Genomic DNA, 26,098 nt, shown 5'->3' with positions numbered 1-26,098 from the left:
CAACACAGGAGGACATGAGGAGAAACATCATCATAGGAACCGACTGAATAATTTGGATTACAGACCCAAAACAGAGACGTTTCCAACACTCAACCGAAGTGAATCAGTGCCAGCACAGAGAATAAAATAATTATGTGTACAGATCTGGCTCCTGGCAGGAAATCGCCCTAATTTAGCTAACATTTTTTTTTTTTTTTTTTTTTTTTTTTTTTAATTCCTACCATTGGTCTCTTTCTTGAGGGGGAAAAAAAAACAAAACAAAAAACTAAGCCTTTGAAGATTTAGCTGAATTTTATGTGAAGGATTTGTTCATTTTCAACCCTTCTGCCAGGAATCAATACTGTTTTATAATTACATGCCATTCAGGTCCCTGGGCAAGGTGTATACAGTACTGATTGCAATGCAAAAGGGTCTGGCTTCCCAAGTACTCCACAGTTTTGGAGGAAGACACTCAAAAGTGACTAATAATTAAGAATGATCTCACTCAGATCAGCCACTTTTGCCACATGGAGGCATCTGCCAGGGCTTCAATTCCTGTGGTGAAGCTGGAAAAATAAATTACTTCCTCCACTTTCTAAGGGCACCCTGCCAATTTCCAGCTGCTGTGTCTCAACGTCAGTGTATTTCCTGGAAAGATGTTGCTCTCTCTCTCCTCCTGGGCATGGGGATTTTGAGGGGACATATGAAAACATGTGAAAGAAAGACCAAGGCCTCAAGCAGGTGTCGTTACACAACTCTGACGACTCTTGTTAGAAACAGCTCTTTGAAGACAAGACCCTTGCTTGATACATTCTTTACCTTCCACCTCTCACACAGGGTTTGGCAAAAAGCTACACATAAAGGTTTGTTGAACTGAACAGAGTTAAGAAACTTGGTGCCCAAGAGGACAAGAGTATCCCCTTACATTTCTCTGTGGTACTTTCCATCCAATCAATTCTTACAGTTGATATCACATCATTACCAACCTGGCAATCTAGGTGGAAAGCTATTCCCATTCCAGGTTTCATCTCCCATGATTTCTCACTCAGGGCCTGGCATCACTGATGTCTGCCATATTGAAGACTGCAGCCTAGATGAACAACAGCCTTGCAGAACTTGGGACCAGGTCCTTGCCCTTCTGTGCCCTTCTTAGCCCTTACCAGCCAGAACATTCTTCTATGATGAGCACACACAGGGCTTGAGAGTATTTTTCTAAAAAGATAGTCACCTATAATTAGCACTGGCATGGTACCTATTTGTCATCTTAAAGAAAGATATGAAAATAAAATAAGGGAATAAGAGTCTAAGCTGGAATGAATGGGACAGGGCAGACTCAAACAGTACTGTTTGATTATTTAATGATATATAATATTTAAAGTGATCCTTCTGTCAACTTCTCTAAAACGCTTGGTAGATTCCCTACGGCCTAGAAGTATATTTTCACCTAACTCTTCTTGGAGGCATTGTCAAAGGGATATTCCTTAAAATTAGCCATTTGGTGGGTTCTTATAAGTTTTTAATTATGTTTTCCTGTTTGGGGAATGATTGACAGCATCTATCTTGTAATTTTTCCAGGTTAAAATTGCTGTTGCCTTCCTCTATGGATTAGGTCAGCAGGACCTTTTAGCACCTGTTGTCTTCTGCTGGTGTCCCCCAAGAATGATTTTTTGGGGGGGAAATTCTGATTTCTCCCATGGATGTTCCCCTTAGGCTACCTATAGGTGGAAGCTGCAGGCTGCACTATCAAGTGAACTGGCTAGTTAATTGTAATGAGAAAATATTAATCCTGTCTGCCTGCTCAGGGAACCATCAAAGGTAAAACATGTATCCCAAGTTGACCCTGTAGAATTTCTGCCCTTTAAATTCTTGCCAGAGAATCTTGCCTCAACCCCCAAGTACTGAATGCTTATTAAAGGCCTAGTTGTAAGAAATAGTCTTCATGGATGTTCATCACCAAGGCTGTGGAATGATCCTCCTCTCCTTTTGTGATGCTCTTCTTGGATTACTTTAGATCAGCAGAAAGGTGTGCATCTGCACCAGGATGCTCTAGTTCTTGGAGTGGTGACTTTGATGAACTGTAGTGCCATAAAACTGCATCATACAATGTTAGTGGAGTAGCTGAATATGACTAAGCACTGTGCTTATGGCAGGAGTATTGCCCCAGGAATTCACAGCAGAATCCAACCCACCATTCCTAGACAAGGGTGCAGGCTTTCAATGACCCCAGAAAGCTGGCCTGAGTAACTGGTTTGTTCTTCTGTGATGGACAGTACAACTCCTGGCTACTTGAGTTTGCCTCTTTTCTCGGATGCTAGGACTTTCAGAGTTGGACTGGAGGCCACCTCGAGCAACTGTGCTGGACATGTCATGCAGGAGCCCCTCCTGCTCCTGCTTTCATCTTGTTTTCTCTTCCTTTCTCTCTCTCTCTCTCTCTCTCTCTCTCTCTCTCTCTCTACATATACACACACACACACACACACACACGTTTAATAAATGAGTGAATGAGTGAATGTTGTATGACCTTGAATAAGTCATCTCCACCCAAACTTTCCATGAGGGATCAGATCAAGTACCTTGTGTATATTCCAAGAGTCTGAGCGAGGATGTGCTACCTCATGAAGAAAAATTCTACTAGCAATTCAGAGTGAGAAGTGAGACAAAGCAGAATTCAGAATTCTGGGTTGCCTTTGGGAGCTCCTCTTGCTTTTCAGCCTGGGTGACCTCCTGGAAGTGGTGAAAAGGGACCCTACTGTGATTGTGGAAGACCTGACTTGGCCTCCAGAGGACAGGAAAGCCATCTGTGCAGCATCAAGTCAGGCTCCTTGGGAAGTACCTCAAACCATCCCCTGAACACAGGGGCTCTGTTCAAAGGTGCTAGGAATGAAAGCACCCAGTGTGCTCTTTTGAATGGACTGCACATCACACATGCCCCTCACTTTAAATAGGATGAGTCCATACAAGCTGCACGGGAGTTGTATGCGTGACATGAGGTATTCAAACTTCTGGGCATTTCATCTGTCCATTGACCAGTTGCTAAAGTTTCAGTTTTGGAAGGACCATTGCAAACCACCCACTGCAGGGCAAGGGCATGATTCCTTACAACTAAAACTGGGATTCTACGTCATCTCTTTTGGTAAGACATGAGAATGATAAACCAGTCAGATACCTCTGAATTCATTACACAGCAACATAATAAATGAAATAAAAATAATAATATCATAGTAATCATCATTGACAATAAGAATAGAACAGTTAGGCAGAGCTCCCTGTGATGCCAGCAGGGTTCTAAGCCCTTATTCCTATCAACACGCTGAATTCCCACCACAGTCCTTTGGGACAGATTATCACTTCCTTTTGACAGAAAAGGGAACCATGCACACTTAGGCCAGCATGTTACCCAGGTTACACAGTTGGTAAGGGCAAAGCCAGACGTACTCTGTGCCTGGCTTTGGCTGTGCCACCCCCATGGATCTGCAAAGAGCAGGCGGAGGCATCTGCACAAAGTGAAGGTTGTTTTCCACTTTTTCGAGTTGCCATTTTCCCTCTCTCTGATTTCACTGTTCGCTCTCTTTTCTTCACAGAAACAATCAGAGAACACTAAGAAAACTAGACAGGCTAGATACATGTCATTCCTTTCTCTCTACATCTATTTTAATTAGCTGCCTAAATGAAGTCTTTTCTTTACACTCCCAGGGCAACTTTTGATGCACAGGCAGCCCACGGCCAAGCGCTGTCAAGTTGGTCTCTGTGCACGAAGAAACAGGATGAAGGATGCGAGCAGCCCCAGCCTCGGCAGCCCTCATGAAGAACTCCGCCCTGCCTTTTCTACGGATGCTAGTCCACGTGATTAGTCACACGCTCTTTAGCATCTCTGAGCCTCTGTTTCCCCAAGGAGAATAGCGACTTGGGTTTTCCTGGATATCACAAAGAAGGACAAAAAATGGCATGACGGTCATACATGGTACTGATGACTCTGCAGGAAAGTACACAAGTGAGGTGCAGACGAAACCCTCAAATTCCTCTGGCATGATTCCGAAGTCTTCAAATGAGCCCCTGTTATAGTTTGGGTCTGGAATGTCCTCCAGGCTCATGTGTTGAAGATTTGGTCCCCAGCTTTTGGGAAGTGGTGGAAACTTTAGGAGATAGGGTCTAGTTGGAAGAAGTAGGTCACCAGGGTCATGACCTTGAAGGACCTTAGCCTTTTCTTCTCTTTCTCTCTCTCTTTGCTTCCTGGCAATCATTAGGTAAGTAGCTTTGCTCCACCATATGCTCCCTGCCATGATGTTCTGCCTCACTATAGACTCATAATAGTGGAGTCAGATAACCATGGATTGAAAATTCGAAAATCGTACACTGAAATAAGTCTTTCCTCCTTTAAGTTGTTTTTCTCAGGTATTTTGCCACAACAACAGAAAGCTGACTAATGTAGAGCCTCAGATTGAGAGTTATGAAGCATACTCAGTGTTATTAAGCATATTATAAGTCAGTTTATTAAAGAGAGGGCCACTCCAGCATACCTGAGATAATACTGAAGATGCTGAATTACATCACATGTAGAAAGAAACTAGTTATGCTTCAAGAAGAATGTGATCATTACCCTAAAACATTTCAAAGAATGATGTGGAAAGCATTTTAGTTTATTTGGCATAATTGGCATCAATGCAGAGATATCACAAGGACTTCAATGAATAACAAGATACATTTTCTAGTATTAGAAGAGTTGTTCAAAAATTGGAGGTGCCACATCAAGTCCATGGACGTGTAAGGCAAGATATGCCAAACAGGTTAAACGAACCTGTTTGAAGAAAACTGTCAAAGGAATTCTTACTTTCAGAGAAGAATTGGTTGAGATCACTTTTGAAGTCCATTATGTTTCATAGGCTCTATGATTCTATAAAACTGCTCACTGAAAACAATAGTTGAGATGAAAACAATTCAATTTAAATGTCATGTGAAATACTACTTTGAATGAAACTATTTTGTTGTTATAGTTCTGTGGTTAGGGATAATAAAGAAAACTGTGGAATAACCAGAAACATAGACTAGATGTAACAAAAGAGGCTCCATGAAGACCCTGGGCAACGAAGGCAGGCATGTGGTGCTTAGTCCAGTGGGCACATCCTACCTTCACGGGAGGCACCCTGGAGATGGTAAAGGGCAGCAGCTGCCTACCTCTAGGGGGTCAGTCTGAAATGCCCTTGAGTATAAAGTGCTTTCTCATTCCTTCAAAGCATAGGAAAAGGTCTGGGCCCAAGGACTTCAAATGTTAGCAGCATTTTAAACTATAGGACAGGAATTTCATCCCAACTTCCTCAGTTTGGCAGGAAGCCTCTCCCATCACAGGATCCAGGGCCAGGCAGACCTCCTATTGCAGGGCAGGTAAGTGAGGACAAAAAGCACCCCCCCACACCACCCCGGCCAGGATCTGCTGGGAAGACTGCATGCCCTCCTGAAGCATGAGTGTGATTCAGACATGCATGTGACTGTGATGACCGTCAGAAGCCGTGGGTAGGCCCTGTCCCAGACAATGAGGTTCCGCTTTGCCAGCCTGGTTCCCAGCAGTTTCCTAATTTCTGTTCAGCTATTGAAATAACAGAGCAAAAGCCCAGCAAGGAAGGCACCGGGCTTTGTGTTGATGCTAATAACATCTAGGAATAAAAGGCCGCTGCCTCTGACCAGCTGGCCACAGCTCACAGGACATACTGGGATGCCTATAGTTAATGATTAAGTGGCATAAAGGCCGATTCTCACCAGTGCCAATGAATTAACACTCAGGTTCTGAAATGGAATTATTCTTGCTAACAGTGCTTTCTTTTGGCTGAGGGCCTCAGCATGTGTCCAACAGGTGGAAAAGCACCACTGATGAAAAGCTACACTGATTTTCCTGTTTCCTGCTCTGCCCACTGAGCATGCTCAGACTGCTTGCAATTGGGAACTCCCGCCCTAGAAAGAGATGATGTAGGATAGGAACAACCACACTGGTAATGGGAAGCAAAGATTGTTCCCTTCATATGCAACACTCTACTTGAAACTTATTTAGTTATTTACTAGGTGCCAGGTGATATTCTAAATGCTTCATATGTATTAACTCTGTTATTACTAGCCTATTTTATAAACAGGCAAACTGAGGCATGAAGAAGTTATGCCTTGCCCAAAATGTCAAAAGCTCTAAGTGGCAGAACCAGGATTGTAAACCCAGGTAGTCTCTAATCAGACTGCCTTGTGCCCACCTGGTAAAAGGGTCACTCTGCAGGGGCTGTATCATTGATGCCCCTGAAACTTACCATTTAGACAGCACAGCCAGGTGTGGCTTCTAATGGGGCTTGTTTAGATACTGGTAGGAGATGGAGACTTCATGTAGCCATTTGGTGGCAATGATGGGATCATAATTACACATGTTGGAATGACGGCAAGAAGCACTAGTGAGAGCATCCATTAAGAGGCAGAGTTTCTCCAGGGGAAAGTTCTCTGGGTTTCCCTGGGAAGAGCTGACTTCCCAAGGTGGCAGTTGGCCCTGCTAAGCAAGGTACACCCATAGGCAAGGCCAGGACTGTTGGAAAGCTAACAGCAGACAGACAGACCAGTAAGACATAAAGGAAGGGCTGCTCTCAGTCCCTCAAAAGAAGATGGAAAAGCCCAGGTTTTCCAGTAACCAGGGAAGATATACTAGGGAATTAAGGAAAGCAAGGAATGGACAAATGCTGCCTACACAGAGAATCATTAAGATAAAAACTAACAATGCTTTGTGATTATTGTTTCCAGAATAAAAAAATGTTCACCCAGCAATATCAATCCATTTCTTATGTCTGGCATTGTGCCAGGTTTCTGTGCATATGGTTTATTTGCTTCTCAAAATTATCCTGCAGCCGGTGTGGTAGCACACGCCTGTAACCCCAAGGGCTCAGGAGACTGAGGCAGAAGGATTGTGAATTCAAAGCCAGCCTCAGCAACTTAGTGAGGCCCTAAGTAACTCAGTGAGACCCTGTCTCTAAAGAGGGCTGGGGATGTAGCTCAGTGGTAAGGTGCCTCTAGGTTCAATCCCCAGTTACCTGCCCCTCAAAAAGAAAATAAAATGATCCTGCAAACTAGAAATAGTTTGCACAGTACTGTACGTACATGTAAGGAAGATGAAGGGCAGTGAAGTTAAGGGGTTTTCCCAAGATCACATAGCTAGGATTAAGCTTGGCCTCCTGGCCTGCGGTGCTGATGAACTTTACCTCTGCACTAACCCACCAGCTGGCCATTTAAAAACTACTAGATATTGTTTTCTCTTAATGACATAACTGAATTCCTCTTACTATTATAACATAGTTCTTCCCCAAATATGAAGAGATTCTTACTTGTTGGTACACATGTTTTAATGAATTCCAGAAATCTTCATTGCAGCACATATAGGAACTCAAACTATGGAAACTCATTCCTCTTGATTTTAGTCAAAGTACCTGTGTCAGTAGCAATAACAACTAATCTTCAGTATGTATGCTGAGGTCCTAAGGCTTCCCATGAATGACCTCAGCCATGTTTCCTGTGGGTCCCATAAAGCAAAAGTTATTGTCATTCTCAGGTTTATAAATGAGGAAACTGAGGAATGTGAACAGATGTGTTCAGGATCACACATCTAAGGAAGAAAGCTGGGATCTGGTCCTTGGCAGCCTTAGGGTCTAGAGTTGATGCTCTTAACCAAAATCCTACTGTCTTCTCAACAGAATTTTAATCCATGCCCTGCTGTCCAAGGACTTTTAGGGCTTCAACATGAGGTCCTGCATGGTGACTCTTCAACAGATGTGTAGCTCCCTCGGCTCCACTGATTCTGGGGAGAATTGTCAAAGGGCATCTGGGAGAAACTACTTGGGTTCAGCAAAAACCTGTTCACCCTGGTTGCTTTTCTGGGTCTGGCCTCCAGGTGGATGGCTTCTGTGAGACCATCCTGTTAGCCTAAGTGCAAAGCAAATGCTGAAGAACATGAGCAAAAGCTGACAACAAACAGATGAGCATCTAGCCACCAAAGGTCTCCAAACGTCCATAGCAACATTTGGGCTGGATTAGACACATTCTGTAAGAGTAAGGATCCATCCAGTTCTTGGCAGTTGATGAAGTTCTTTTCATTTTCCTGGCTATTCCTCAGGCTGGCTTTGGTGGTAGGAACAAACTTGGCACAGGAAGTGGGGACCGAAGATGAAGGTCAGGCCATGCTGGTAGCCCACAGTGCCTTCAGGTTCAAACTGACAACTTTCACCCCAAGACCAGATCTTCTGAATGCCTGAGAGACTGCTCCCCTTCCCACAGAGAGGAAATGACAGCATTTTCTAGAGAGCACTACATAGAAACTACATTTTAAATATCTTCTTTGTCACTGAAACCAAAGGGCGCTGCTGTCTTACTTGGCCTTTGTGCAGCATTCTGCAGAGCTGGCCCCTTTGACTTCACCCTCATGCTTGAAGCCTCAATTTCCTTTGCTTCTACAGCACTGAACTCTTCTGGTGTGACTTCCACTTCCTTCTCAGTTTTCTTTGCTGGCTTTTCTTCCTCTGTTATGAGTTCCCAGAGCTCAGACCCAGATTCTGTCCACTTCTCACTGTATACCTGTATTACCATCAACCAATACTCTCCATGGCTTTCCATCTACAGCCCATTTTAGTGACTGTATCTCCAACTGCATCCTCAGCATCACACTGGTGGGCTCATATGCATCTCATTCTCATTACTTCTGAACTGGTCTTATCCTTCCCCTCCCACTCATGTGGCCCAGTCCCACATGGGGAAACCTTTTGCCACTGCTAGCTCTCTTTCATCTGAGGTCTAATCAATCACCATGTCCTGCATGTTCCATGGGCCAGAGCTGCCTCGATCCCCATTCTACCACCAGCCTTGCAGAGCACCAACCCTCCCCAGGACTAACTCAGCTTGCCACCCACTCTCGCTCCCTTCCACGTGCTTTCCTTGCAGCAGCCACGATTTCACTTTCCACAGGGAGATGTGACTGTATTCCCTTGATTGAATGGCTTCCCACTATTTTTCAAATAAAATTCAAAAGTAGCTGAGTTGGGTCAGGTGTGGTGGCACATGCCTGTAATCCCAGGGGCTCAGAAAGCTGAGAGAGGAGGACCCACAAGTTCAAAGCCAGACTAATTAAGCCTTAGCAAGACCCTGTTTCAGAATAAAAAAATTAAAAAAATAATAAATGGGCTTAGGGCTGGGGTTGTGGCACAGTGCAGAGCACTTGCCTAGCATGTGTGAGGCACTGGGTTTGATCCTCAGAACCACAAAAAAAAATAAATAAATAAAATAAAGGTATTTAAAAAAGGGATGGGTTTAGAGTTCAGTGATTAAGCACATGTGGGTTCAATTACTGGTACCAGAAAAAAAAAAAAAAAAAAAAAGTAACTGAGTTGGCCTGGCCTGCAGGGCTGTGCCTGGGTTTTCCGTCTCTGCTCAGCTCTGGCCACCTGGCTTCCAAGTGAGGCTCAGCTCTTGGCCCTGTGGTGTGCTCTCTTAGCAGGCCAACCTTCTCTGCCACTGCAGTTACCATCAAGACAATAAATGACCACTCTGGGACTAGCTGACAATGCCCATCTTCCTTGCTGATCTGGTCTTCATGAGGGCCGTCTGTATTCCAAGTGTCCAGCACAGTGCCTGCACAGCAGAAGGGTTTACTAAATATTTACTGAATGATTGCCTGCAGGCATAGGAAAAAGGTTTCAATTCCGCTTTATACTTATAAAAAAACAAATGAGTCCAATGTCCTTGAAAGCCCCTGTCACAGTAAAAAAGTTAAGAGGCTTATTTAGAATTCACGTTTTTAGGCTGCAAGGCACTATTTTGTAAATTCATGCTCCACAGTTAATGGCTAATAAAATACTGGTGGTATTTCTTTTAAATGTTTTTTCAGGTGATGGAACCAAACAGCAGAGTAGTTTTTAGCTAAAACCTGCTGCTTTTGTAACTGGACAATGTTATCAAGATTTTGAAGGGCACCAGAAGAGACCTTGATGGCTTGAAAAACAACTCAATTCTCTGAAAAATAAAACTTATTGTGAAGCAGTCTGATACTCCCCAGGTCAATTTGGTCCATTCCTGTGACTTCAAGATATCCCCCTAAAATGAAGGTACAGAATGCTCTCAGCAAGTTGAAACAAAATATAAAAACACCACTATTCTTTCAAAATTCTTTTTTTTTTTTTTTTTTTTTCGGTACCAGGAATTGAACCCAGGGGCTCCGCTTTGAACTTGTCAACCGCCTACCTGCTTCAGTCTCTGGAGCCACGAGGTTTATAGGCATGCACTACTGCTCCTGGCTCAACATTCTTAAGCAGCATAAAAAATCACCATGAATCTGCTAAAGATTAGTCTGAGATTACCAGAGTAGAAGCTGTAATATCTTCAGCATCCCCACCCCCAGCCCCAATACTGGGGATTGAACCCAGGGGCCTCACACATGCTAGGCAAGGGCTACACCACTGAGCTACATTCTCAGTTCTTCTTATAGTTTATTTTAAGACAGGATCTCATGAATTTGCTCATGCTGGCCTTGAACTTCCAATCCTCCTGCCTCTGCCTCCTGAGCAGTTGGGATGACAGGTGTGTGCCACTGTGCTGGTCACCAGAGCCCCAGTCTCACACACTAACTCTGTAGTACATAATGAAAGAAGTTGTAGTCATCTAGGTTAAGTAATGGACTGAACTGAGTAGAAGTCGAAGAGGTTATCTGTGTCTTTTCTCACTACTAATGAACTTGTTCACCTTAGCTGAGTTGAACCAGGTCCTGGAACTTAGCCATTAATTGTAATTTATCACTGGCCAACACCTGAGTATGGATGAGACTTTCTAATTGGCCAGAAGTCATGTGCTTTTCATAAAGCTGGTAAGTGACTACATTCATTTGTATGGTCACTGTCCTTCCAAGAACATACGAGTACTAATTATGAACCTAGCCAGATCCACATGGTTACCCATAAATAGCCAAGGACATGCAGAGCCTCCTTAGAAATCCTCTAGTAGGTGGTGAATTGTGAGATCACCAAATATGAAGGGTACAACCTACAAAGTCCTGTGTCACCAAAGGGGCGGCTGTGGTCTTTATTTGGAACCTGTAATCTCTCTCTCAGGATGCTTACAAAAGTCCCTAAGAAAGCTAAATTTTCAAGGTGAACCATGGACTTTAACTGTTTCTAAGTGCCCTCGTGACGCAAGTTCCTGCTCAGGACACAGAAAATGCTTGCCCTGGCTGGGGTGGCAGTCATGGGTGGCATCCAGCAGGACAGGGGTGGCATATAGTGTCATCACTAGGGGTTCAGAATGTATAGCTATCTGAATGTCAAGTATTTCTCGTTCTTCTCTACTGAGCTCAAGGGCAGGATAAAGGATGGAAAGATGAAGCTGGTATAATGGCTGATGCCTGTGTCCACAAGCATTCCCGTTTCTAGTGAAAAGCAAGGTTCATTCTCTTTGTCACATGGAGCAGAGGGTCATGTTCTCATGTGTGCAGACTCCCCCATACAAGCCACATCTTGGTGTGCCTCTGGACACCTGGGCCTCACCAAGCTGAGTTCTGACTGTACTCATGGTAGCATCGCCATTAAATGCCACAAAAGAAGAGCCACAAAGGAGGTTTCACAGCTCAAAGCTGATTACCTGCTGGGCACAGTTTCTTTACTCTTGCTCAAAAAAATCCCTAACCCCAGGGTAAAAGACCACAGGCATGGTGGCACATCCCTGTAATCCCGGCTACTTGGAAGGAAGAGGAGGAGGAGGCAGGAGGATCAGAAGTTCAAGGCCAGTCTGGGCAACTTAGCAAGACCCTGGCTCAAAACATAAAATAAAAAGGGCTAGGGGATAACCACAATAGAGTGCTTTCTAGCATGTGTAAGGCCCTGGGTTCAATCCTCAGTACAGTAATTAAAAAAAACAAAACAAAACAAAAAAAAAACCACAGAAGTATAGGCCTGGTAAAGAACACAGGAAGCGCCAAATGCAGTTTGTCAGTGCAGAGGCAGGACACAGGCAGTGACTTGGGTTTAGGCTCTGCAGTCCAATCCTCTGGACTTGAAACCTGGTTTCTTCTCGAGCTGTATGACCTTTAGCAAGTCATTAACCTCTCTAAGACTCAGCTGTATTATCTTTAGACTGGGGATTATTGTGAGGATTAAAAGAGACAATTCATGTAACATACGGACCCGAATGCCTTCACGTGGTCAGAGCTTCATAATCATTAGAAATTACTATTTTAGTAACTGAATGAATAAACAAATGAAGTGCAAATAAATCACATCATGGGCAAGGAGAAGAAAATCTAAAAAATAAAAACAGAATGAAACAATGTGCCCTCTGAAAAGACAGCAGCAATTGAGGATCAAAGTCCAAGAATCAAGAGTGTGTGTTAAAATGAAAAAGGAAAAAGAAGAAAATTCATATAAGTGCATGCCCGTGTGCATTCCTGAGAATCATAAAAGCTTTAAGGGATGATAGTGAGAACTTTCTAGGGTTATGTGATAAGGGCCTTCAGCCTGAAACTAAATGGAGAAATCAGCAGCCGGCAGAGGAAATCAAGGGTCAAGGTTTCCAGGCTGGGCTGCTTTAGTCAGTGGGGACCTGGGACATGCACTTGAAGGGAAGGAGCCTAACCAGGAGCAGCAGGAAAGGCCAGGTTTGGTCCTAAGTCGGAAGGAGGAGGCCTTGGGTCTAAATGGCAGACACCTTGGTCCTTGGGAGGCCTGAGAGACTGAAGGAAACGGCATGGCCCCAGGCTGGGGGCTGGTACAAGAAACCACAACTGGCCTGGGAGGGCTGAAGGACGAAACCAGAGGACAGCTGCAAGTTCCTGCCTGAGAATTTCCACTTGTGCCTGGGAGGTAACCAGAGGTCACGCAGACGCCTCCCATTTCCACACATCTACATCATCTCTTGAGAATTGCCTAATGCCCACACCTCATGTCACCCAGCTTCCCGCTGCTTGGAAGGTTTTTGTCCCACAGCATCTGTCTGTCTTTGGCATCATAAATCTTGGAACACCAGATAACAGGTGCACTTCAGTAAACACTACATGTGCTAACCTTCTTTGCACCAATGATATTATAAACTTAACTTAGATTGCAAAGTGCTTTATTTGCCTACTGCAAATAAACTGGCTCTTTGCCAAAGCCTCAAGGTCCAATTTTAAGGATCATAGTTCAAGGCTCTAATTACACAGCTACACTTACTGTCTCAGAAGGCCTGCATGGGACCAGGGATCACAGGGTGTAAATCCTTGCTTTCACTTACCAGCCCTGTGATATGGTACCAATTACAGCCCCTCCCTTAACCTCAGTTTCCTCCTTGTTAAGTGGGGACTATATGTACTTTGAACAAAGGTAATGAACATGTGCAAAATGATATGAGCAAAGCATCCTGCCTGGTAACTGGCACACAGAAATCACTCAATAATTGCAGCTGTTGGGTATTGTTGCTGGTCTGAAACTAATATTCCAGGGGCATAGTGAGGTTGATGGGATTTACTGCAAAGTAGAACTGAGGCCCTCACTGATTTAAAGCAGGGAGGCCGGATCTCAATGTACCATTTAAAAAGCAATCTGCTCTTGGTGTCTGCAATTCACCACCCTCTAACTCTACAGAGGCCACCTGACAAAGCAAGTGGACCATTGTAAACCTATTAATGAGGAGGAAGCTGGTGTTTGGGAGACCTGTGAAATCACTACCCAATTACGGTGCAGTTAGTGAGCCTTTCATTTGCCGCCCAATCTCCCCGGTAGCTCAGTGCTCTCGGTTTCCTAATTGTCCACAGGCTTTCGTTTATCTGGCAGAGGATGGAGGCCTTGGAGATGTGGGTAAACTTCTGGGAGGGAGGCCTGAATAAAAGGTCTGTGGAACCACAAGGGTGAGACCTCGCCGAGGACTTGCCATGTAGGCAACTGTGGCCGGCAGTGTGGTTTCCCACGCAGCTGACAGCAGCATTTGCGGCTGAAGGTGGGTCTTACTCATCAGCTAAAGAACAGACCCTGAAGGAGGGTGTGGAGAAGGACTCGTGAAACTGTTCCCAGGCTTAACAGGAGAATCAACAGGCGGGCTCTGCTCTTCCACACTTGGCATCTCATTTATCTGCTGATTCTCTGTGGTCTAGGTAACACCTAGACCACCTTGAGACCATTTGTATAGTAACTTATCCATTCCACAAATATTCATGAGGCACCTACTAGGTGCTAGGCACTGCTGCAGGCACATTAGGGATGGAGGGAATAAGAGATCAAGTCCTGTGTCTTCATGGAGCTACCCTTCTAGCAGGGAGGCAGACTTACACAGAGCACATCTGAAGGGGTCAGACTTACACAAAAGCACCAAAACAGGGATGGGAATAGAACATGCTAGAGGGAGGAGGTGCCATTTAAGGAAGGTGGCCAAGGAAGGCCTGACTAAGAAGATGATACGGAGCAAGACTTGAAGGGGTGCAGGCCTCCACCCACATTTCTAAAGTGACCCCAGCACCAGTCTTCTGTGTCTGAGTCCTCTCAGGCCTCACTCTCCTTTGCAGTCAAGGTGTGTGAGCACCAACCAGGAAGTGGCCCCGCCTCGAGTGGGACCTGGGCTCTCCGTGGACGCCTAGGGAGTGACCGTGGCTGGGAGAGGTTGCAGGGTGGCCTGCCCCATGCTCACCTCCTCCAGCCGCCGGCGCTGCTCCTTCTGCTCTTCGATGCGCTTCTGGCGCTCGGCCAGCAGCTGCCGCTTGTGCTCCTCATTCTCCCGCTGCTGCTGTTCCAGCTGCTGCCGCCGCAAGGCCTCTGAACGCTCCTTGTTGGCCAGTTGGAGTCTCAGGAAGTCCCGCCGCAGCGTGGACTCCCCTGGCAGGTTCAGAATGGAGCTGTGGGCAAGAAAGAGCCATTAGGTCGCTACATGGAGCAGGGGCCATGGCTACTGCGGGTCCTGCGGCAGGGCAGCAGGGCTGGCACACAGGCTCCCAGCTTCTCCATTAGTTCAGTCATTTACCTGCAAAAAAAAAAAAGAGGGCCTGAGGACGAGAGGTGTGTTCAGGCTCCTTGCAGTGTGACTAGTGCATATGTACGCCATCTCCATCCCCAGATGGATGTCACACCTCCTCCAGGACTGTCCACACCACTCCCTCACTGTAATGTGTGGCAGAGATTTGTTTATGAGGGTAGCAAGTGTGCAAGCCCCGGGCACTAGGCTGACTGATTCCACACAGGACAAGAGTAAACAAAGAGAACTGAACCCTCAGGACCAGGCAGGAGATCTACTCTTGGTGGACAAGCACACATCACCCTCATCCACACCACCACCTTCCCGCTCACACCAAGCCCCAGGAGGTAGGGTCAGGCTGCTCCTGTGAAGACTGGGGTCAGGGAGGGGAAAAGATTGAAGCTGATGTCAACACAGAGCCAGGATCTGAACCGAGTTTGCTAAGTTCAAGGAGTCGGGAGCTTAATTCAGTGCACTGCCATTGAGACTTGGTTTTGTCAGAGGAGTGTGCAGCTGGAGTTGCCACCCAGATCGCTGACTTCTAGATTCTGTTTCAGCAACAGTTTCCTCATTCATAAGAGGGCAGTTTGCATGTGTGTGCATCCAAGTGTGCCCATGCAACAGGGAGAGCAAGAGGATAAACTCTACCCATTTTGCTGATAGTCTGAGGCTGCTCTATTCCCATCTAACTGCAGGGGAGCAGCTAAAAGTCATAGCCTCCCTGGTTCTGCAGAGAGGTGGAAAATGGCTTCTGTTTTTTCAAACTTAGCCCTTTAAATCTTTCTGGAACCTTCTACCTGAAATAAACTCATTAACCATATTTACTAGCACCTGCAAATGTGACAGGCACTACTATAACAGGCTCCAGGGAAACAGCAGCAAGAATCGGTGAATGGAAAGAGTGTTCCAAGTAGAAGAGAAGCAAGTTCAGAGCCCACAACTGGAACCAGTGTGGCCTTTCCCAGGTACTGAACACCAGCTGGTCCTCCCAGAGCTAAGGGAGTGAGAGGATTATGGTATGAGGAGGTAGAGAGGCAGATGGGGGGACCATCGAGCCATGCATGGGAAGGCTTTTAGGAGAGGAGCCCCAGGAGCAGGTCTGTGTGGCTCCAATGTGGATCACAGTCTGCAAAGCTAATGGTGGGATTACTTCTGCAATGGCTCTGGGTAGAGGCTTTAACTAGGACAGGAGCAGTGGGGATAGAGACCCAAAGAGTGTTTGGGGACAGATGTAGTGGAGCCCCTGGACAGGAGTGATGTGTGGAGTGGGGGATGACTTGCAGGTTTTGTGTTGGCAGCTGGGTGGTGGTGGTGAGGACTGGAATGAGGAATGCAGGTTTGGTGGCAGTTGACAAAAGGACCAAGGTTTGGTGCAGGAGAGTTGTTAGCATGCTGTGTGAGATCCTGCCGTAAAGTGACATAAAAAGGCTTGCTTTGTGACATTCCGTAGACAATCTCGGAGTCCATTAACATGCCTCCTCTAAAACTTACTGCCTTTGTGTAAAACTCTAAAACAACCCTAAATGATGGTGCTTCTGTACACAGGCCACTTGCGTTGTGCGAAGGGGATGGGGCTTAGGAACCTCACCTCACGTATGCGGGAGAATACCCCATTAATATTAATCAATGTTGAATCAATGTCAGGGGACCTGAGCTGCATTAGTGACTCAATTATTAACTCTGTATGTGACCTGATTGCCACCCTTGAGCTGTCACTTTATTTTTAAAATGAGATAACCACTGCCTTTTCTATTTTTTAGGATATCATGAAGATTAATTAGATGCATCCATAAAAACAGGACTTGGCACACCATCTTCCACATGGTACAATATAATGACATGTTACAATGATAGCTGGGTTGGATCACTAAGTGACTCCTAATGCACAGCTTAGCAAGTGCTGGAGAGGCAGGGTTTCCCTGTTCTCCGAGAATGGTCAGAGGGCTGACATGACCATCTGGGTAAGCTTTCAAAAAATAGCATACCACTTCTCAGAAAGCAGGGCGTTTGGCCCTTTGCCTTAGAAGGATGTTCGTTTTCCACGTCACTGCTTGACAGTCCTCGTTTTTATGTAGCTAAAGTGGGGGGTGGCCGACGTGCTATGTATTAGATGGAAGGAAAGACTTCTTCAGTGTTGGACTTTGAGAAATCCTGTGGCAGGCGAAAAGAGAAAAACTGACGGCCCTGTGTGTTCAGTCTCAGCCTCTTAGCAAGACTCCAGCTCCACAGGTTCAAGTGAGCTCAAGAGAACACAGGCGTCCAGTTCATTCCTGCTGCAGTGCCCTGCCGCTGGTCAGGAGGCTCGGTGTCAGCGACGTGGGAACTGGTCCTTCGAATGCAGCATTAGGGTTCACTCCTTGGTTGGCTAGACTTTGGAGACACACATGTCCCAGTGGCCCTCTGCACGGGCATTTCCCCCTGTCGATCTTGTTTGGCATTTACAGTGTATGGCCTTGCCTCACTGAGCTTCTGCCAGATGAATTCTCTTACGAAAGAGAAATCCCAGCACTGCCAGCCCCCCAGTCTTAATTATTTATAAACACAGCCTGGAAGAAAGTTGGAAGCAAAGTCAAGTGCAGTCACCACATGGGAATGACGACAGCGACCGTGAAGCATTTGACTCAGGGCCCGACGTGTGATGGCAGGACTGGCAGGGACATTTCCATCCGGGCCTCACCTCCAGAGTGTAATTGAATTTCCTGGAAACCATTTCCTCTTGGATTAGGCTGCAGTGAGCATACCGAGGCACATGGCAAGGACAGAGGCCTTCTCAAAGGTACAAAGCAATGAGCTGAATAACTCGAGTCTGATAATATCACTTAGGTCTCCCCAAAGTCCCAGTTTTAAGTACTTTTAGTTCTGCATTACCCAGATAAATAACCACTTTACATGATACATATGTGAGGAAACAAGATCTTGAATAGAGACCACAAATCTTAGGGGACAAGATAAAGAATATGCTGATTTCCACATTTTCCTAAGAGTCTGCCTAAGGAAACTTGCCCAAATTAATGAGCATGTTTGTAGGCAATAAATTAAATAAGACCACCCTGGTGGATTCTTAAAAATGAACCTATAAATCAAAGGGAAAAGTGAATTTTACACGAACACAATTCAGAATATGGAAATCAGAAGGCCCAGCTTCCGAATTCATACCTGGGTTCTCCTGAATCATTCTCCTCCTCTTCCTCCTCACTTCCACTGTACTCATACTCTGTCTCATCTAAAGAGAGATTCATTCTGTTAATGCACAGGAAGGTGACGGCTGAGTGAACCCACCCCTCTTCGCGTCCTATCATGAGCCACCTCATGACATTTTGGCCAACAACAGACCGTGTACGCAGCAGTGGTCCCAAAAGATTAAAATGAAGTTGAAAGTTTCGTACTACCCAGTGACATCACAGCTGTCCCAGCTTCACAGCACAAGGTATTCCTCACCTGTTGGTGATACTGGTGCCAACAAGCCCACTGCCCTGCCAGCTGTATGAAAGTACAGCACATGTGTACAGAGCATACACTTGGTAATGATAACAAACAACTGTGTTACTGGTTGATGTATTCACCCTACTATTAATCATTATTTTAGAGTGTTCTTCCAGTTCTAAAAAAACCATTTACCATAAAGCAATGTGCCTGGCTGGGGGTGTAGCTCAGTGGTAGAGCACTTGCCCACCATGTGCAAGGCCCTCATTTGATCCCCAGCACTGCAAAAACAAATCCCCCCTAGCAAAAACAAGCAAACAAAAAACCACAACATATGCTGTGTTATCCTGCAGATTCAGACATCTCTTGTGTTGCTTCCATCTCTTGACTACATTAAGGGAACGTGTCCAGTGATTGACCTATGCTGCCTGGTTATATAAGTACACTGTATGATATTCACTCAAAGATGACATTGCTTAATGACACAATTCTCAGAACACCTCTGGTCATTAAGTGATGTGTGACTGTATCAGTAAATCGAAGCCCACAGTTGTTATCAACATGGGACTGGAGTCACTTCCAGGCCTCCTGAGTTGTCATATTCCAGTTCCCCCCAACTGGATTTAGGTACCTGGCATTAACTACATTCAAGACTGCCCCAGCTGACCTTAAATATCAGTTCACAGGTACCAAAAGTCACATGAAAAAGAAACTAAGGGATTGAAAAATAACTCTTCTGTGTAACCCCTACTGTAGAGCCACCCACATCAAACTCTTTGGCCCATTGTTAACTTATTAATCGCTAAATGATTTATCATGGTGGCAGTCATTTTTAAAGTGGCATTTTGTTTTGACTTACATGGCCTCACAAATTGTCTTTACATATCTTGATAAATATCAAGAAACTTGTGACAACTGGTACGATTAACATGTAGTCAAAATGTGTTCTGATTGACAGTTAGCAAGTTAACATGAATAAGATGGAGTCTGTGCTCCAGAGGGGATCAGAACGTAATGGGCAAGACAAACCAAAAATCAGAACTACCATGACCATGAAGAAAGGTAGCGAGTATTTGCTGAGTGTCTCCCACGCAAGCAACTAGTGTGAGTACTTTACCTGCAGTCTCATTTATTTCTCATAATAATCCTCTAACATGTTGCCTGTTTTCCAGGTGAAGCTAATCATATTATAAGAGGCAAATGGCCATGGCCAGTGTCATCATCACATTAATGAAGGTCAACCTGGGATGTGGATTTAGAATTCAATCCAGACCCACGACCATGATAGAGAAAGAGCGGTTGAAATGTCAGTCCTGGAACTTCTTGACATTGCCCTATGGGTTTCTCCTCAGGCCTAGCCCTCTGGGTTGTTCTGGTCTCCCTGTTCTTTGAGGCCTGATTGATAACTTATCCCTAGGCCTCTACTCATGACTGGAGATGGGCCTCCTTTTTGTCTCAGCCTCATGACCTCCTACTCCTGAGTCTCAGCTGATCACATGCTTTCCTTCGAGTCCTTGAGGCTGGCTGCAGAAGAAGGGGGCCTTCCCCAGAACCCTCACTGAGGATTTCTCCTCCTGTCTCAACCCTCTGCTGATCTTACCTCTCCATCCAGTCTACTGGCTGCCCCTTCCTAATCCTCAGCTCACACACCTAACTGTGTCATGGATGCTAATTACAGAGGCAAAAAAGGGAGAGAAATGCAAATAAAGGAGGCAAACTTCTGTCCTACCTGTCTGCTACCCTCTAGGGCTCCCTCTGAACTGAAAAGGAGAGCTGGAGAAGAGTGAAGCAAGGAAAAGCACATCACAGTGACTCCCTGCCCCACTCCATCTCTGGTCTTCTGCTCTACGCTCCACACTCACCCCTCCAGCCCACACTCCCTTCTGCTGTGATCTCCCTGCCCACTGTCCTTCCTACTCTCCATCCAACAAGTCTTTGCTGCTGTCTTCTCCATCTGTCTTCCACACCCCAACCTTTCCTACCTCCCTAAACCTGCCCCAGGTCATGTGAGCTTTCACTGGGTCAGAATGCAAGTGAAGGAGGGGCAAGCCTTCAAACAAGGAGGGTACACTACTAGAGCCCCAGGTTGGAAGGCATGTCCTTTCCAAAGATGCACCAAAACACTGCATGGTGTGAGAAAGGAGATTTTGCGTCAATGAAATAAAGAAATGCATCAAATGACCTTCAGCTCAAACTCTGATGTTCTATACAGCAAGTCTGGCAACCTAATGATCTTTGATATCACTGCAGCTCTAAGAAAATTCTTTCCGACTTCTAAATAACTGAATTAGAAATGAGCCTCAGAGCACAGAAACTTAAATGCTGAAGACTGTCAGTACAGAAAAATGTCAACTAGATGAATTTTGTGTTTTCAGGTTGTCTGTCTTCTGTAGATTTTTAGTCTTCTGAGCATGAATATTCATTTGAATTAAGAAAATCACTTGTCATTTTAAAGTGCTTCATAGTATCACACAACCCAACGTTTGTTCAGTGCCTGGAAGAGGTGATATTTCACACAGATCTATTTTCTCATGGAAGATTCCACTTCAGCAGTGGATCTCACTCTACCGATGCCCAAAGACTGCCATCTCACAGGTGGTCCCCTGCACTAGCATCGCAGCCCCATCTGAAATCTCCAATCACCTCCAAATTTACCATTCCATCTTTTGTTTCCTTTGCTGAAATACAAATGTGCGTCTGACCTTTTTCTCCGCGCTTCTTCTTTGTTCTATCAATATGGTCCTTGAGTTGGATGCGGACCTGTCGCTCATTCGGCTGGTCTCGTATAAACGGGTGCTTCATCAGCTGTTCTGTTGCTGGTCGCTGGCTGTGATTCTTTACCAAGCAGCTCTCAATAAATGACTGGAATTTTTTTGACCTGCCAAACAAAAGAGATGAATCCACAAGATAAAATGACAATCCAAAAAAAGCAAATATATATATATTTTTCAAAATGCTGGAATTAAAAAAAAAAAAAAAAAGAGAGTCCCATGCATCATCGGTCAGCATCGATACCAACCAATCACTAATCAGGTCTAGCACTATATTAGGTACCACGGGGGTCAAAGGCATCATCACCATCAACACAGAATTGAGGTAACATATGGTAGTTAGCATATGAAAGCATCTGCACAGTTTATACATAACATTACACAGAAGACTAAAAGGAATTAGGGAAGAAAAAGCTGTCCCTGGGGATCCTAGCTGGAAGGGCCACTGAAATGAGGAAACCAGAGTGGGGCCTTAAAGAATGGGGAGAAAATCAGTCTCGAGAAAATAGGTTCAGGTAGGCAGGAAATCAGGGGAAACCTGAAGCTAGGAGTGAGACCACTGTATGCCAGGGGCATTAAGATGAGCTGCTTCAGTGAGGCAGGAAACACCAACTGGAGAAAAGCAAAGGGTTGGGAGCGGGGCTGGGGGGGGGCGGGCACCATGACCAGCATTCCCACATGGGAAGGAGGACCAAATTAGGCAAATTTTTTAACAGATAATTCAGAATCACTTTGAACTTTGGTTTCCAATGAATTAGAACAAGATGTATGTATTTTTGCCATCAACCCAAGGATTCGAAAATTGAGATCTAAGTTCCTACGGAGAAGCACACATATCTCTCTCTGGAAAGGCCCTTATTTCCTCAAAGATAAACCCTGTGCCAGAGACACGTGGGGGGGAGGGAAATGCTGGAACGAGCTATCACACCAACAAGATGGCAGCAAGTCCACAAGAGGTAGAAATTAATGATGAACTTTAGCCATGATTCATGAGCTGGGCACGCATGTTCTTGCTGAAGGTTCCAAGAAATCATCCAGTCATAAATAATTAAGCTCACGACTGACTCCACCTTTCCCAGGCACTCCACTGACAGCTCAGTACTTTATCCCTGGAGACCTGGGTAGAACCCTGGACATCCTGTCCACCTTGCCTAGAGCAGGAAGGGGCCATTCTGTGCTCTCAGTCACCCTGCTGTGGTGCACTGTGGAGCCCCACAGAAAGGTTTTCCCAAGTTTCCCAGCAAGCCATATTTATTTCTTTCAGGCCTGAACAAAATGGGAAGTGTGTACTTTAATATTCAAACATGAGAGGCACTACTTTCTATTTCTGCCTATGTCAAAGTGATTTCTCATTTTATTCTATGTTTAAATTTTTTTTTTCGTATTTTAAAAATTGGTATTCCATGTTTTTGAAGTACTGAATTATTGGTATTTTTCCCCCCAAATTTTTAAGCTATGTTTAAGTTTTGAAAATATTTTGCATAGAAATAAGAGTCATATTCTGTGCTTGGGGTTATCCAAGGATGAACCAGGATAGGCCACACCACAGACTAGAAACAGTGATAAGAGGATGGATATTGTGCACCTGCCTGTCAAGTCCTTCAGCCTGTATTTCTGCTTCTCCCACACTGGAAATTCTCAGCAGGGTCAGGATATATCTGAGTCATCTTTTCATCCTGGGAATAATTACTGTTCTATGTTTGATAAATGAAAAATGCATGAATGGAAGTGTTGGGCAAGGGCTGCACTATGACTACCCTCAACTCTGTGCGTGTGGGGGACTGAATGGGGAGGTCTGGAGGGAAGATGTGATTTCCCTTCTCTGACCAATTGAAGAAATCTGTGCAAGTGTAAACATGGAACCATCCAAGGAGAGACCTTGCAAGAAAAGCATAATGAAATAATGGACTCTCCGAAGGAATAAACTGGAAACAATGAGGTTAACCTCCATAAAAGAAACAGATAACTCCACACAGCACTTTTCTAGGTAGGAGAATTAGTTTTTAAAAGAAGAAAACAAAAACAAATGAAGACAGAAAGCCATTAAATATTCACAAGAATGCAAATGGCAGTTCTCTCTCTTGCTGGTGACTAGGAGGAAGTGTTTATCTTTTATAAAGTGCTCCACTATTAATTAGAGGGCGATAAATAAAAGAACTCACATTCAATTTGAAAAATGAGTTCCAGACTTAATAGACTGTACATTCCATTCCTCACAATGACGTCTAAAAAAAACCAGAGAATCCTCCAGATCTCTGGGAGGGAACCTTGCTCATGGAGTTTCATGGAACCAGCTATCAGAGTTCCATTTCCAGTGCCCTCTGGTGGGAGGGAACACAGAGAGAGTCAAGAGAATCACTCTGGGTCTAAAGGAGGGCCTGGGCGTGCAGGGCTACAAAGCTGGGAATGTATTCCACATCTTGTTCAAATGGCAGAGTTTGAAGAGAAAACAATCTTACCTAAAACATGTCCTCAAAGAAGAGTTTGCTGTCTCTTATTTATGTTAGTGTGACCAAAGAATGGATGTGCTTAATTGCACGTTTAATTAAATGTGAAAACACTTCACCTATGTTGAATATTTCCTGTTTGCTGAGTGTTCTCATGGGTTTAAAGTACATTTATGTAATTTTATTGATTTAATCTCTGCTACTGGTAACTTAGTTCTGACCTTTTTTGTTTTTTGGTACTGGGGATTGAATCCAGGGACACTTAACCACTGAGCCACACCCCCAGCCCTTTTATTTTATTATTTTTAAATTTTGAGACAGGGTTTTGTTAAATTGCTGAGGCTGGCCTTGAACTTATGATCCTCCTGCCTGAGCCTCTTGAGTCACTAGGGTTACAGGTATGTGTCAACACACCTAGCAGTTCTGTCTTCTTAAAACAAAAGAAAAGACAAATAAAACACCTAAGGTTAGTAATACTAACTTCCCAAGTGTTGGCAGGGAGAGATGAATGTTAACAAGTGGTATTTACTTTTTGAGGAACTAGTTCTACTATCAGCATCAGCAACACTTCATATTCCCAGCCGTATCTTATTTATATATTAAATTATGTTAGGGGATTTAAAATGCTTTAAAGATGGTTACAAAACCATTATAATGATTGGGCTAAGCATTTTTTGGTAATCATGGGATTCTCTAAATGCAATTTGAACTTTAAAATTTGAAGTGGCCCTGTCCTATTTCATAGACTATCTTCTTTCTCTCCTTTGGGCTCACATCACTTACTGTGTGGCTGTGACCGAAGTACTTAACTTCTCTGTGCCTGTTTTCCCTGGCTGCAATGGGATTATCAGTATTTATCTCAAGACCTTTGTGACGATCCAATGAGTTAATTCACGTAAAACACTTACAACAGGGCCAGACAGCACACATCCCTCTCTGTTTGCTCTTTTATTCTTAGCCCTATGACTGTGAGGACAACACCGCAGCATCCTTCCACTGTCACCAGGCTTAAGGAACCGAGCATCTGCTTTTAAGATTGGGGAGCAGAAATTTAAGTTGTACTCGCTTTGTGATTATATTCACTTACGTTGTTTAAGGACAGGGATATGTTCTGAGAAACATGCTTTTGGCAATTTGGTGACTGTGCCACCTTTGCAGAGCACACCTGCGCAGGTGGAGATGGCTACAACACCAGGAGACTCAATCTCATGGCACCACTGTCAGAGGCCATCATGCGGCACATGACGGCACAGCGTTCTTTGTGGGAATTATCTTCTGTATATTCAAGTTAGATAAGCCAGTAGGAAGGTCAACAGGGCTGTCACCTCCAGGGAGACTGTCGATAAAAGGCTACCGGGAAAGGTCTGTGGAGCAGTTTTTGTTTTGATTTTAATAAACACCATAATCACACTACCGCTAGCAAATTCAGTGTATTTAAAGTATTTTATGATATCTGCTTTACAGTACCATTATTTTCTTTAGTAAACACACACACACACACACACACACACACACACACACATAGAGCTTTGTCATATCTTGAAACAAAAGTGCCTGACAACCCAGCAAGAATCAGAAGAAGAAATCTGTGAAGTAACTGAGCTCTGGAATACAGCAGGAGGCTTGGGTTGCAACGAGGACGGGCCCACACTCTGCCTGGTTACGCGTCTGGAACAAGCATGCGTGGTCTGGACGGGGGAATCCTGCACATATGAGCAGTTATGGTTTTCCTAATGGACCCATCTGACCACTGCTTTACTATGAGAACTCTAAATTTAAAGGGCGCACGAAAAGAACAAGACTGACCATCTGCTTACAGGAAGAGTCATGCTGTCCCGCAGAAGGCCCTGGAGGGAAGCTATGGCGCTGAGAGTACAGGGCAGGTGTGGAGGAGCAGGTGGGCAGAGAGAGGAGGAGGAAACCCGAAGGAGATGATCTACCCATGTGGGCAGCAAGGGAGACGGGAGGAGGAATCAGGGTCCCGGCCTTACGGTTCGCTTGCTGGTGGGGAAAGGAGATGGAGTAAGAGCATCCTTGGTGTCCTCTGGTTACCTACTGAGACCCAAAGTGGCATGGCAGAGCTGCCTGCACACGCAGTGGCGCCCCAGCCCCGCAGCACCAAGGCCTGTCCTCACGCACTGATGGGAGGCGAGCCAGGGTCCTGTGAGTGAGGCCAGCAGCAGCCTTTGCCTCCCACCCACAAACTTCAGTGAACGAGAGGAAGTGCCTCACTAAGACACTAGATGTCTTGTATGTTGCAGTCAGCAAAGCTAGTTGAAAATGACCCTCACTGATGGCGCCCAATGAAATGAGTTCAGAGCCCCATGTCCACGGCAAAGGCACCAACTTTGGTAAAGTGTTGATACGCACACCAAGAAGAGCACCTGACCTAGGAGTCGCTTAGGCAGTGAACAGCTGGGAATGGAAGAACACTCGGGAGTTTTATTTCTTGGGGGTGGGGCAAGTAGGATTCCTCTCCTTTAAAAACACAGAAGTCAGGTGTCCCAGTGCACA

At 45.0% G+C, this 26,098-nt stretch overlaps 1 protein-coding gene across 3 annotated transcripts in view; it reads right to left on the bottom strand.

The window, feature by feature from the left end:
* TNIK (TRAF2 and NCK interacting kinase) overlaps nt 1-26,098 on the bottom strand; it is a 368,490-nt gene that overhangs the window by 69,919 nt on the left and 272,473 nt on the right. For all 3 annotated transcript variants that reach the window (XM_079155119.1, XM_079155118.1, XM_079155117.1), the window contains exons 10-12: nt 21,069-21,244; nt 18,100-18,166; nt 14,623-14,827 (exon numbers count right to left, since the gene is read on the bottom strand). In XM_079155119.1, the coding sequence (XP_079011245.1) occupies nt 14,623-14,827; nt 18,100-18,166; nt 21,069-21,244 (448 nt within the window). The remainder of the gene's footprint in view (nt 1-14,622; nt 14,828-18,099; nt 18,167-21,068; nt 21,245-26,098) is intronic.

Source organism: Sciurus vulgaris, assembly GCF_902686455.1.
Source record: "Sciurus vulgaris genome assembly, chromosome: 10".
NCBI classification, from domain to species: domain Eukaryota; kingdom Metazoa; phylum Chordata; class Mammalia; order Rodentia; family Sciuridae; genus Sciurus; species Sciurus vulgaris.
The sequence above is the reverse complement of the archived record's forward strand: the minus strand, read 5'-3'. Positions and strand labels throughout refer to the sequence as shown.